Below are 13,738 nucleotides of genomic sequence, written 5' to 3' on the forward strand. Positions count from 1 at the left end.
AACATAAGATAACATACCATACCATAACATAACATAACATAACATAACATAACATAACATAACACAACATAACGTAACATAATGTAACGTAATATAACGGGCAAAAATGTGAAAAGCAGATGTCTCATTGTCCGGACAAAAATACAGAGAGTTGGGAACAAATGATTCTTTAAATCTACCAAAACATATTCCATTTTGCAAGTAATGATATATTTGACAAGGAGTTATAATTAAATACATAAGAACGGATTCCTGTCCTTTATGTAAATATAACGTTATTTCTAATCTTCTATGTTTAATAGACTTTCGCAATGGGCAACCCCCATCTATACAAGGGTAGTTTGTTTGTTTAACGTTTCCATAGACACCCAAAGGTTTTAAGTTGCATTAAAACTTTAGAATGTTATGACAGGGATAAACAAGTAAAAATGTAAAAGATTAGTCGTATGAGCAGGAAGTATGTTTATGAGCCGGTTAAAACAGTATATTTTTCAAATATACCTTCAAACTAAAGCTGGAATGTGAATTACATATAACGATCCCAATCTGTCTATCCTATTTTCTTTTTATATTTAAGAAAGACCTAATCCACCTCCATAACATATTTCCGGTCATTTCAATGGCAAAACATTTCGAAATTATAATTGAAAATTCACAAAATAATCTTTTCTATTGCCAATAATAATTCATATGCCAGAAAAAAGACGTTTCAAGTCCATTTTTTAGAAATAATTTTCTATTATAAATTCTATTTTTGCTAATAAATATATCCCAGCGGGTGTTCACCAGTTTTTAAAACAAAGAATTCACTTTCCTGTACGCTGTGAACCCTCAGTAAGATTTTTCGATTTGAACGTAGAGCTGTTGAACACCAAGCTGGATGAAAGAAGAATGTTATTTTAGGTTGAAAGTTAACTGAAACATCAGAGATTTAAAATAAAATGTATTATAAGGGTAATCCAAGAAAGTGGATTATTTCCTCAGGAGAATTCTTTTAACGTCTGAAACTTTTTGAGGAAAATAGAAAAAACAGAATTTGGGGGTGGCAATTCCATTTCCTTGTTTATGTATCCTCCTTTGGCCTTCGGCATCTGAACCCTTAATTCTAGATTTTACTGAACACATAATACAAAATACTAGGTAAGAGAGATTTATTAAAAAGTATTTCCGACGGGCAGATGAAAAGGAAGCAACACTACGAACGTCTACTCAGAAGTTACATGCATTTTTTTCGCGCTAAAAGCTGTAAATTCTTTCTTATTATTTTATGGTAGATCTATGGTGTTCAATAACAATTTGATTTCAAAGTACCGAATACAGAAGACACGGTAATCCCATGTCTGCCAACCGACTATTTTGTGGTTGAAAATGATAGTCCCAAAGCCATATATTGTTTGTTTGACGAGGAGGGTTCTCAAAGCTTCGTCTTTCAAATGACATTAACATCTTTACTCCACGTAGTACGCGTTTCGGCCAATACGTTGAGTAAAGTAAGATCGATTCAAAAAACAATTTCAAGGAGAAATTGGAACAAATAGTGGTTAAATTGGAACAAATCAAGAGTGAACATTTATTGTTGTCCAGCATCGTCTCGTCGTATATAGATAGTCATGTAAAGCATTTTACAAAAGATCCATTTGTGTCACAGTTAGCTTACTTGATATCAGAAATGAATTTTTATAGAAATAAATGAGAAATGGAGCCATATCTGTTGGGCCTTTTCTACAACTTTCAATGACTGTAAATTGAAAAAGTACGCAGCTAAAAGATGCAAAATAACATACCTGGTTAAAAATGTTATGTGTTTGACGAAGGATATCTGATGCGTCTGCGTTGGGCGCTATCAAAACACGGACAGTGCCAACGTAGTGTTTGCTGTAACAAAGAATAGCCAAACGTTGATGTGACCGTTGCAAAGTATTGGCCTGACAGTAAGGGGGTACAAATAAGAAAACGAAGGAGGAAGGATAAAGAGACCCACAAAGCCAGTCCCCCAATAGCAGATTCAATGGCCCTAAAAGGCGATACTGCGAAAATAAAGATATATTGAAACATTGGACGGACAAAGGAACTTAAGGAACTCTAAATTATTAAACAAGTCTAAATTACAATATAAGCATTGTCTAAGACGAATATCTTAAGTTAGATTACGTCAAGCATCGGAACAAAACATGAACTGAGAAAAATGAGAAATTAGGCAAGAGGGAAAGCAGAATAAGAGCAGAGACGATGGCAAACTATTTAGAATTCATAAAAATGGAGGAACCCAAAGTAATTAAACGGCTGCCGGCCGGGGTGATAGAAAAAAGAAGTTTTTCTTTTAATTTTTTCTGCAGTAAGTGAACGCGGCTTCAAAATATTTTCACCAGTGTGAAATTACTTGAAATACCCGAAATGTAGCAACATCAGTTTACTTAACTTGAAAAAATCTCGTTTTAGGAGATCATTGGAAGGAAATTCAATAGTTAAGAAATCAGGGTTGGCAAGAAAGCTAAACAGTTGTTTTCGGCATGAATTTTGTCTTGGATGGCTAGCGAGGAAGCTCGAATTTCGAAAACCACGAATTAGTCAATTTGTCTACTTTGTTTGTTTGGGATCTTTGTATGACAGTCTATGGGACTATGAACATACCTGCATAGGGTCCAGAAGTGAGGATCTTGTAGGCTAAAAACGCCGTGTATTTGGCTGACCTGCAAGACGAAATGGGATATCAGTTACAAAAACCTGTGTTTAAAGTGCATTGTCTTATATAGTGTATCCGTAATAAATGATCTAAAAGCATACATATACTTCTAAAATGAATTCAAATTATTTCCCATAATGGCAGTACCCTCAGATGTGCTTGCAAAATGCTAGATAGAGTTAAAATGGACCTCTCATGGTGCAAATAATAATCTATACAGATAAGGACTGAGAGAATTGGAAGCTTTTTCACTACTGTAAATTCAAATAGAACTAGGAGAAGAAGTTCACAGGCTAGAAGGTCAAAGGTTAACTGGCAAAGGTCAGTCTTTCATGAATCGGAATGGTAAGGGCCAAAGTTCAAATTTCTTTGCAAACTATATATATGATTGAATGGAAAAACAGACTATCACGTGATTGAAAATTGTGGCCTTCAAATCATTCTATAGCCACTACATTTTATGTTAAATTTCGTTTATTTGCTTTTTAGTGTGCTTCTTACCTTTTGGTAGGCGATTGGTAATGTACGTTCAAGTTCTAGGGGCGTCCTTTGCATTAGAACTGCAGCAGAATCGATCAACAGCGGGAATGTGCTGGTAATGAAATGAGTTAATGTTAAATCGCAACATATTATTCTTGAATATCTTTAGCGTGATAATTATTACCCTATGTTGCACTTAAGCTATGTTGCAAACAGGCCCTTCTTACTACGGTGGATAAAGCCGTGAATTGAATATGGAAAAGGTCATTGTGTTAATACAGTTAAATATCAGCCTAATAAGTTAAAGCTCAGTATCACTTAATAAGCTACTTATAATAACACTTTGCTAGATTATAAGCTATTATTCATAATCATAATACTCAAAAGTTTAGACATTATTTTTCTGAAGAAAAAAAAATTTGTGATATACATTTTTGAAAAAGGAATATCTGTTTACCCATAAATATATTTGAAAGTCTGCATCCACAAAGCGTTTTTAGAAGTTTAACCGTGTAACATAAAAAAAAATTCTTGTGAAAACTTTTTAATAGCAAATATATTTTATTTGTATTATGCTAATGCTAGGTATTCAACTGATAGTGAAGAAAGAAGGAGTCTACTTGGGAAGAGGCTAAGATCTAGGGTCTAGCTTCATGTCGAGAACATTAAAAATTAGAAATTTACATTACCAACAAACGACTTCGCTAATGCATGCCTTATAATACTTGAGAATTTTGCCTTAAAAATTTACGAGTATTCTTAAAAATAGCCTTCTTTTCATGGTCGCACCTCACGAAGATCAGTACAGATATAAACATTGAGCAAATTGGGTCAGCAGCCATCCATCCTACAAGGAAAATATATTATTATAATATAATTACAATTCAAACAGCAAGAAAAAGAAACCAAAGAAAAAGAATTAAGAAACCATATAAAATGTACTGATTATGCATGCAATTCAAATCTATAAATTTAGATATAAAAATCAAAGATCTGGCATTAAAAAATAAAATGAAATGTTGACCACCAAGAATATAATGGCGCGATGATTCAGCTTTGTTTGCAAATAAGCAAGGGGAGAGAAATTGTTATTGGGAAGAGCTATGGGGAAGGGTGATCAATGGGAGGGGTGGTCAACGGGAGGGGTCGTTATGGAGAGGGATTGTTATGGGAAGGGACGGCTATGGGGTGGAATAGTTTTTTGGAGGGGTGGTTATTTGGAGGGGTGGTTATGCAGAGGGGTGGTTATGAGGAGGGGTAGATATGGGGGAGGAATAGTTATGTTATTGGACAGTTATAGATAGAAAGGATAAAGGAAGGGGTGGTTTTCGGGAGGGGTGATCACTAGGAGGTGTGGTTAGGGAGATTTAGTTATAAAAAGGGATGGTTATGGGGAGGTGCTTGCGGAGAGGAGTCGTTATGGAAGGATGGTTATGGGGTGGGATGGTTATTGGAGGGGTGGTATAGAAAAGGGGTGGTTAGGGGAGAGGTTGTGCATGGGGAAGTGTGGTTAGGGGGAAGGATGTTTATTTCGACGGATGGTAATGGGTAGGGGTGCTTATAGAGAGGGGTGGTTATGGGGATGAGTGGTTATGGGAAGGGGTGGTTGTGGGAAAGAGTGCTGATGGGGAGAGGTGGTTGACGGGAGTTTTGGTTGAAGGGAGTTTTGGTTTAAGGGAGGGGTAGTTGAAGGGAGGGGTGGTTGAAGGTAGAGATATGTAGAGGAGTGGTTTTGTATGAGTTACTTTGTAGATGAGTGGCTAAAGATAAAAAATGTTGACAATAGTGAACAGATTAATACAAACTAACATAGCAACATACCGAAATATGAGATTAAAAGTGACGATACAATAACACCAACAGAACCCAAGGTGTCAGCAAGAATGTGAAGAAAGACGCCTAAAATGTAAAATTCAGTTAAGAAAGGTAATCCTCAAACGTAACTACTAACATTACGTCTGAATCAAATGTGCTACAGTTAAAAGCAACAATACTTGAAACAGTAATCAACAGCTACCAAATTCATGATTTAGATTAAATGTTGGTTTCCAGGTTTTTGAGTCTGAAAATCCCTAAGAGGGAGGTTAGGTGTTAGATTGGTTGTCAACATTTTCGTCCCTGTGCGTAATGTCGTGGATCACGCTTACTCGTCAACCACCTGGAGTTGTAACACCCCTGAATCTACTAAGAAAAGCATGATCTACATCAGCGTGCAACGCAACAGAAACTCTGTGGATAGGCTGCAGGCGAGCAGAAACAACGCAAAGGAAAAAAGGAGCAGCCAGATTCAAGTAGATATGACCAACGAAAATCAAATCACTGTTAAATTGCTTGTTGTAGAGTATGAGATGCCAGTAGACAGAGCTTTAAGATTGCACACAGATGGCATAAACCATGAAATACTGAGTGGCATTTTAGAGCCATCATTTTCTAATCAAGGTGAAAATAAAATTGATAAATATTTCGCACTTTCAAACGTGGTTAAATTTAAGAAAATTTAACATTAGAACAAAACCTACTCTAATTGATAAAACTTTAGTAAAACATCGAGGACTATGATTAAAAAAATTATTACCCTTGATGATTTGCTGATCTGAAGCATGGGGTGGTTCGTGTTCGAAATGAGAGTGGCCGTGTCCATGAGAGTGTCCGTGTCCGTCGTTTCCATGAGAATGTCCGTGTCCGGACGATTTCTTTCCAGTATGAAATTCGGTATGAAACTCGTTATCTTCCTTCTCGTCAAAAAGAGGCGGCAGTGATGCAGTAACTCCGTGGGAATGACCATGACCTCCTCCGCCATGGGAATGACCATGACCTGCAAAAAGAAACCAGAACATTGCAGCACATAAATGTATTGGATTCTGCTTAAAAACACTGTATAATCTTGTACTAGACCGATTAACATTGTTTAAAATAATGAGCTGCCGTAAAGCCAAATACAAATCCAACGAATAATCCCTATAACTCGAGCCTCCAAGAAGTGGGATAAAAATGGTTCGAGTTAACAAATGTTTGAGTTACCGAGTGCTTGAATGCATTCACAGGGTCAAGGGAAAAGCCCAGGACAGCAAGAGTTATTAAAAGCTTGAAATATCGATGGTTGAAACGTATCGAGGAAGGTTTATAAGGAACATAAAAACAGCTAGGGTTATTGAAAGTTCAAGCCAAGAATTATCAAACGTTCTTGCAAAATTGGCATCAAGATCAAAGTATTATCAAATTTAGCTTTCATAAAATTACATCAGGGTAAGGTTAAATTCAAGGATACCTAACGCAATAAACTGACATACAAACAGCTTGCACAAGAGACAGCTAACCTTGTCAATATACATGCATAGGGAAGAAGTGTCTCTTTACCTTATTAAACGATTAAAATTTCCTTAGGTCGAAAACACTGTTTGTCATCATTTTTATTATTTTAGCCCAGTTAGACATCAATGCTATTGCTTAAATCGTGCATCTTTGTAAACAAAATAAAATTTCCATCATTTCCAAAATGGAGACCAAGGCATGATTGATGACAAGTTTTTTGGCGATTTTCGAGAACTAGTCAGCTAAATCTAAACCATCATAGGTCAAAATATCAGTGGTTTCCAAAAACCATTAAGTTTTGTGACATAATTTGTTAAACAACTCTTGTGGTAAGAAAAGATCTCTGGTGCTCTCATAACAAACTTGCAAGTTCTTATATGGAAATCTAACAAGAGATTGTGAAAGTCACTGATTAAAATTTACATATAAAAGTGATAGCATTGAGAAACTCCTCAAACTACAGAACTATTTCATAAATTCTTAGCATAAGGTTTTTAAAAATCACAATATTTTGAATTCTGGAATTTTCATTGGTCTAATGTGTAATGCATTCATTGGTAAATTTCTTTTTAGTGAAAAATAAGCAAGAAGAAATCATTGGTTACCTTCACCACCATGATGAAAAACAAATATGCCAATAAGATTAACTAAGAAACCAAGAACAGAGACCAGAAACAGACGCTCGTGTTCCACATGTGGAGGATGAAATGCACGCTAGAAACAAAGAAAAGCACACAAAATAAGAAAGGGGTTCAAGCCTTTTTAAAAATTATGTAAACTTTTACACAATGTAATATTATATTGGCTGAATTGCAAAGAGAAGACTAAAAGCAGCAAGATGTAATTAATCTTTCTACTTTGTTTGCCTCTTTTTGAACAGAAAAAGAAGCTAAGATGCTGTACATCAAATATCTTGTTGGTCAGGTTGTTAAAGTGTTAGTCTTAACTGATTTTGTATCACAGCCTTCTACAGTTTAATACCATTGAGTTTTACACTGGACGTTGCAGTAAAGACAATTGGTACACATCTTATGATCAGAACTCAAACATATCTCTGAGTTTTTGTTGTTCAAGAGTAAATCATTAATAATAAATAATAAATGGTAATGCAAAATATTTTTCAGATATTGAAGTTACACCAGAAAACCCTTTTCTGTGAGTTATAATTAACTATAATGATGCTACCAGAGAAGAAGAATGTGGGTCTAAAAATACTGGTAATACCTACCTCAACTGCCTCTGAGAATATAAAAAATGCTACAAACATCAGAAACAATGCATTCACAAATCCAGCCATGACCTCGGCCCTCACATACCTGAAAAGAGTAACATGAACTTTTTATGCAAAGAAAATATTTTGAAGGTTGAATGAAAGAAAGTACAGGTGTCTTCGTGAGAATCTGAAAATTGAAGGAATTGTTACTTCAGTTGGCTTTGTAGTATACATTAATTTCGTGGTTTTTTGAAAACCTTTAAAATTGCCTGGGGATTGCATTAACTTTGTAACCCAAAGTCACAACATGCCTAATTATGCACAGCTATTTCAAAATGGCATTGAACAATCTCAAACATGCTGGTTGAAAAATTGTCATTACTCTACTAGGTACTTGTTGTAAGTTGTCTGAGTGCTTAGATAGAGCACTTGCTAGATTGAGTCCAATTTTAATAAATAGATTGGAAGCTTGCCTCCTGACCACCCAGAAGCAAATTGGTACCCAGTGGCAACACTACAGAAATGAAATGGCCACCCTACCTTACCTTGCACTTGGCCTAGAGAAGATGCCCTCTTAAGAATACACTTGGAACACTTCCTTCCAAATATTTTATAGCTCACTTTTACCCTTACAATTGATATGATAAGATACAATGGCTTATAGAATGTGATATCTTAGATACAAAATAACACACTTGAAAAGATTAAAATTTATTTTGCCATGAAACAATATGATGTAATACAATATAAAAACATACAAAAAACACAATACAAAAAAATTAACACAATACAATAAAACTCAATATAATACAATAAACTAAACATTATATTTTCTCTCAGTCTAGTGGTTGGATTATATAGATATCATCCAGTTTACATTAGAAAATGATAATTAATACAAGAGCAAGCTTACCCATAAGAAAACCTTTCATTTTTGCCCCATCTTGATATAACAGATGCAGTGAGTCCAGTTAGCAATGCAGTACAATCAAAAAACATATGGAATGAATCTGATATCAACCCAAGACTGAAAAATCAAATTAAATCAGCTAATCAGAGAAGGCAAACCATTTTCAGTATCTTTAGAATGTAAGCTAGCTTTCCAACTACAAGAGTTGGAACATCCTGATCATCTTCTTTTCTCAATGTCTCCCCTCCCCCCTTACCCCAACATAATGTTGGATTCTGACTATAAATTTTGAAACATGAAATAAGAATGAAAACAGTGTGTCTAATGTTTAGCAAAACCTGATAGCTTTTCTCTTAAAATAGGAAAAAAGGGGACAATATGCAGCTATTTTAAGTGCAATTTTTATGTATAACTATTTTTGGCAGCCATTGTAGTTACTTTCTAACTCTCTGAATAATTTATGTTAAGGATTACATAAAGCTGTTTTAGTTTCTAAAATACAATACCATAAAAATATCAAATATAGGCAAAGAAAAAAATATGCTTTAATATTCACTTATTTTTATGACAGTATATAGATTAGAAGATATCTTAAGTTTATCTTACAGATATAAAATATTTTTGCATAGCTGAAATACATTTTAAGAAAATACCTGTTACTCCAAATTCCATAAAAGAGTTCCAAAAATGCAAATGACATATTTAGCAGCAGGAAAAAGAAGATGTCTCTTGAAGCTTTTTCAGCAAATACTGATCTGAAAGAAGTTATTAAAAGAATTATTATCATCATCAGACATTTTCGAAAGAAAAATTGTCGACTGCGCCAAAATATTATGTTTCCTTAAAACATGGCCTAGCAAATTGAGACATGAAAAACAACACGTCTGCTTTTCAGAACACTCAACTTTGAAGAAATCATAAACTGTTATAGACAACTATGCATGAGCATAAAGTCCCCTTGGGGCTACTCTATTTAAACGGTTAAACAATAACACAATCATCTCATTATTCATTAACTGAATTCTAATGTTTTTCACAATGAGTTATTTGGTAGTTACGATAATAGAAATAGACACCAGGGGCGTAGCGTGCGGGGGGGGGGGGGGGGGTGGTTGATGTGTGGGGGGTGTACAGAGAACTTGTCGGTAGAATTAAATTTATAGCAGAATATTAATGTAAAAAGAGAATTTCTGTCGGTAAAATATGGTTTTGCACCTCTTACAACCCCCCAGCGAGAATGGTCATGCGATGCCACTGATAGACACTCTAAAATTATAAAAGGAATGGTTATGTGCACTTTATGGAGGAATTGAAAAGAAAAACACTTATTCACTGACCTTTGGGTGTAGATAATAAGTTATATCTGTAATTATTTTACATATAAAAAACATTTTCTCTAGAAATTTGGCTATTTTGTCAAATTTTCAAACTTTCTTAGAAATTTTCAAACCCTTTGTCAAATTCTGGCAAATGCTTGTCTGTTGTTCTAAATTCACTAGATAATAAAATTTTAGAAACAATTAACCCTAAGCTTGACCTGTTGTTTTTGAGGTTTGACTATTAGCCTTAAATTCTTCGGATTTATACTTAGCTAGAGTATTTGAATTGTTTTGGAATGAAATTTTTGTTATTTTATTCAGAAAAACGTTTTAAATGTTGTGAATGCATGTTATTTCATGAAAATAATGTCTATGCTGTGTGTTCTACATCTAAAAAAGAGTCATTACTGTTTGAAAATCATAAATTTTCCTGTATTTTTCCAAAAAAACGTCCCTCAAAATATCATTTCAGAATTATTGTTCAGCTTCAAACAGCCACAAAATGTTCAAAAGTTGAGATTTTGACTTGCTAATTTTGCAAGATTTTGCAAGGGTCTGAATTTTGAAAAATCGATAGCATTAAACCCTTCTGATGACATTGAAAAATCACTTTTTTCCACCCCTGGGCACACTGTGGTACGACTGACTTGGGTCAGCATTTTTATGAAGAAAAAGGGCTATGGTTCGTAAGCTTACATCTATGTCAGCCCCCCTATACGTCTTGTTTCCCCAAATAAACATATTTCGACAGCACTTTTTTTACTTTACACCCATGACGAGAAAAACCTTGCTAGATACCACAACATTTCAAAAGCTCCAACGTCACCATCCAATCCCACAAACCGGAACAGAGAACATAATTAGAAAAAACTTCGAAACTAATTATTTTATCGTACGAAACAAGTTGTCAAAGGCTCGAATAAGTTTAAAAACATTACTCTTAAAAGAGCAAACTTGGTCTCAATAAGCTCGGCATTGCATGAAGGAATATTTTCCCTTCCAAAACAGGACCCTCTTCGTCTCGACGATTCTTTTGTGGGGAAATGAAAATCTGACTATTGAGGAAAGATATTGAATTTTTTTTAGCTTACAATAGAAGCAAGTCCCATTAACAGAAAATGAAAAAACTCATCATCTAGACAACAAATCTAAAGCCGTTTACGACGAATTGCTGTAACATAAGATAGGTATCTGATTGATCATTTTCATGAAACGTTTCGTTCAAAAGCGGGATACGTAGTACAAAATTATTAAGGCATCCACTTACTTGAGCCATCCTCCGATCTTTGATGAAAGCTTAATACCTGGCTTGAAATCATCTCCTTTTAGCTGATCTTTATTCGTCAGAGGTAACATTTTCAATAAGGGCTACCTTCGTAAAAATTTGACTACTGATTTTAATAACTGGCCTAAATAAAATGGTCAACCACGTCTCCAGCCTCTCACAAAGAAACGAGAACGAGACTTGGTGTAAACAAAGCCTGTCGAAACAAAGATGGTACCGTAATAGAGAAAGCGAGCAGGCAGTGACAGACACCCTAATCAAATCAAATCAAATCAAATCAGATCAAAATCTTGTTTCAGCAATAAATCAATTTAATTATAAGATACCTCATGTTAGTTGTTAAAATACAATCATTAATAACAAAAAATATTTCATTACAAGGAACCAGGGGCGGCACCAGCCCCAAAATAATGGGGTGGACAATGAAGAGGAGGAGCTGATAAAGGGGTGCAATTTTATAATCCTGCTTATAAAATGTTTGGGTACAAGTTTTGAAGTTAATTATTGCTAAAACCCTGTAACAAGGAAGGAAAGCAATAACCACACTCTAAGAACCAACTGTTTAGCATCATAAAGCTGTGTTTTATAGATCATCCTCATTATAGTTTCTCACTATTTGCGGAACTGACGATCCAACACACCTGTGACCATACTCTAGTCAGCTAAGATCTGAAGAAAAACCGTAAATGACCATCTAAATGGAAAGAAAAGATTCGATCCCAAAGAAGAAAACCTGCATCTCCTTTATGTTTTTAGTCTAGTTTTGGAAAGGTTAGAGAATCGATCTTAAAAAAGTAGGGTGGACATCCCGTGGCGCCACCCCTGCAAGGAACAGTATAAGATATTATATAAGATCAGCTGATGGACACATGGAAAAAACTCATGAAGGAGCTATCAGAGCCATGTGCCCAATTTGACGCGAAATGACAATAATTTAATATTAGTTTTGTTTGAATAATAACAGTAAGCATAAAAAATAGCAATTTAAAAAGAAAAGACAGAAATCAAATAATAATGGTTCACAATATGCAAAAATAGTTTAATTGTGTTAGAATGGGAATAAATAGGGTTAAAGTTTCCCTAGAAGGTAATGTTTCATGTTTCTGTTAAAAGTTAGCTTAGTGGCAGCATTTTTCAGGTCTAGAGGCAGAGAATTCCATAACTTAACACCATCTTATGTAAGGAAGTTTTTTTAAAGTTTGCGGAAATCGATTGAAGAGAAAAACTAAGACTAGAAGATTGTCCAGTATTGTAATGATGAAATGTTTTTGTTTTTAGAAATTCTGCTCCTAAAGTAGAGAAGCTAGCATCTTTATTCATTTGGAACATGAATTCCGTTTCGCAAGCTGCATTTTAGGGTTTCTAAAGTTGATTTGCTTGCGCACCCCTAATTTAAAATCCCATACATTGCATGGGATTGAATGAATGAGTTATAAAGTGTTCTTAGAGTAGTTTTTGTCACAAAATGCCTTAGTATATACAGAACCCCAATACCTTAGATATTTTAATGATTACTTGTTTCACATGCTGTTTCCAATTTAGCTTTCCATTCTTTTCACCCGGAATAAAGGCAAAAATTAAGTAAAAATGGGAAGGCCAAAACAAGAGCTTGAGCAGTGACAAAGATTTAAACTACTAATTTTGTTTAAAAGATTGACATTGCCAAACCGAGGGAGCGAGTGCCAAGGCCGTTGTTCCTGGACTGTCCCAGGATATATTGCTTTTTATTGATAATTGGCCGTTTGCTAGTCAAGAATTGCTAGATAAGCTATTTTTTTGCCGATTGCAAGCAAAAGTGATTCTCCCGCTTGATGCAACAAACGTACAACACATAAAAATTTCATATTATATAGCACGTGTTTTCCTGAAAGCATTCTGAAAGCTAAGTCAGATTATGAAACGTCTGATCACGGTTTAATAATATGGATAGCTCATACAAAAATAATTGGATTTGAGAGGAGGAGTCAGACTGAAAATTTTAGCTTGTTTAAGTAAAAATATATACTGGTAGTTTAATTTCAAAATGCCTGTGAGATGAGCAACCATTTGAATGTAGGAAATAGCTTGTTTAGCGGGAAATGTCCCTTAATCTTTAATGTATATCATAGGGATGCACCTTTTTTGAATATATCTAGATGAATAAACTTCATATTCCTTAGTTACCCTATACATTTAGCCCTATAAGAAAAACAAAAATTTAAGCAGCTCGTGCAAGTCATGCAATCATGAAAGATTTCAAAGAAGAAAATTAAAAAAGGGGGAGAGGGTATCAGTAATAAACATATGTTTTCGCAAAAAACTTTCAATTTTCCCGGAAAGAGTTTACAAAGAGAAAGAGATTATCAAATTTTATGCTAGTGGCGGCGGTCCAGAAGGTTTCCAAAATTTAACTGTAAGAATAAAAATTCCTTGACAAAGAAATAAAGCATTGATAACTTTAATTTTATCATTTAACCAACAAAATGAAATACAATGCATGGAAAGCGGAACAGAATTGATAACTGAAATATTTCATTGGTCAAAACCTTTTTTACAA

The 13,738-nt window shown here is 34.6% G+C and overlaps 1 protein-coding gene across 1 annotated transcript; it reads right to left on the bottom strand.

The window, feature by feature from the left end:
- Nucleotides 1–151: 151 nt before the first annotated feature.
- LOC135694546 (zinc transporter 7) lies at nt 152–11,365 on the bottom strand. The gene is made up of 12 exons (XM_065213342.2): nt 11,185–11,365; nt 9,252–9,353; nt 8,602–8,715; nt 7,704–7,791; nt 7,081–7,189; nt 5,739–5,978; nt 4,985–5,062; nt 3,953–4,010; nt 3,185–3,275; nt 2,632–2,690; nt 1,785–1,875; nt 152–876 (listed from the first exon to the last, which is right to left on the bottom strand). The coding sequence occupies exons 1-12, from the start codon at nt 11,271–11,273 to the stop codon at nt 832–834; spliced, it is 1,164 nt and encodes a 387-aa protein (XP_065069414.1). The 5' UTR covers nt 11,274–11,365; the 3' UTR covers nt 152–831.
- Nucleotides 11,366–13,738: the final 2,373 nt, after the last annotated feature.

This window comes from Rhopilema esculentum, chromosome 8, assembly GCF_057945365.1.
Source record: "Rhopilema esculentum isolate cy_ngs chromosome 8, ASM5794536v1, whole genome shotgun sequence".
Lineage (NCBI taxonomy): Eukaryota > Metazoa > Cnidaria > Scyphozoa > Rhizostomeae > Rhizostomatidae > Rhopilema > Rhopilema esculentum.

What these genes read in the sequence shown, in the direction of transcription:
- LOC135694546 (XM_065213342.2), bottom strand. Translation starts at nt 11,273, where the DNA reads ATGTTACCTCTGACGAATAAAGATCAGCTAAAAGGAGATGATTTCAAG. An exon ending in AGATCAGCAAATCATCAAGG is followed by an intron (nt 5,063 to 5,738) that starts GTAATAATTTTT and finishes TTTACATTTTAG; the next exon opens with GCGTCTTTCTTCACATTCTT. An exon ending in TACCAATCGCCTACCAAAAG is followed by an intron (nt 2,691 to 3,184) that starts GTAAGAAGCACA and finishes TTCGTCTTGCAG; the next exon opens with GTCAGCCAAATACACGGCGT.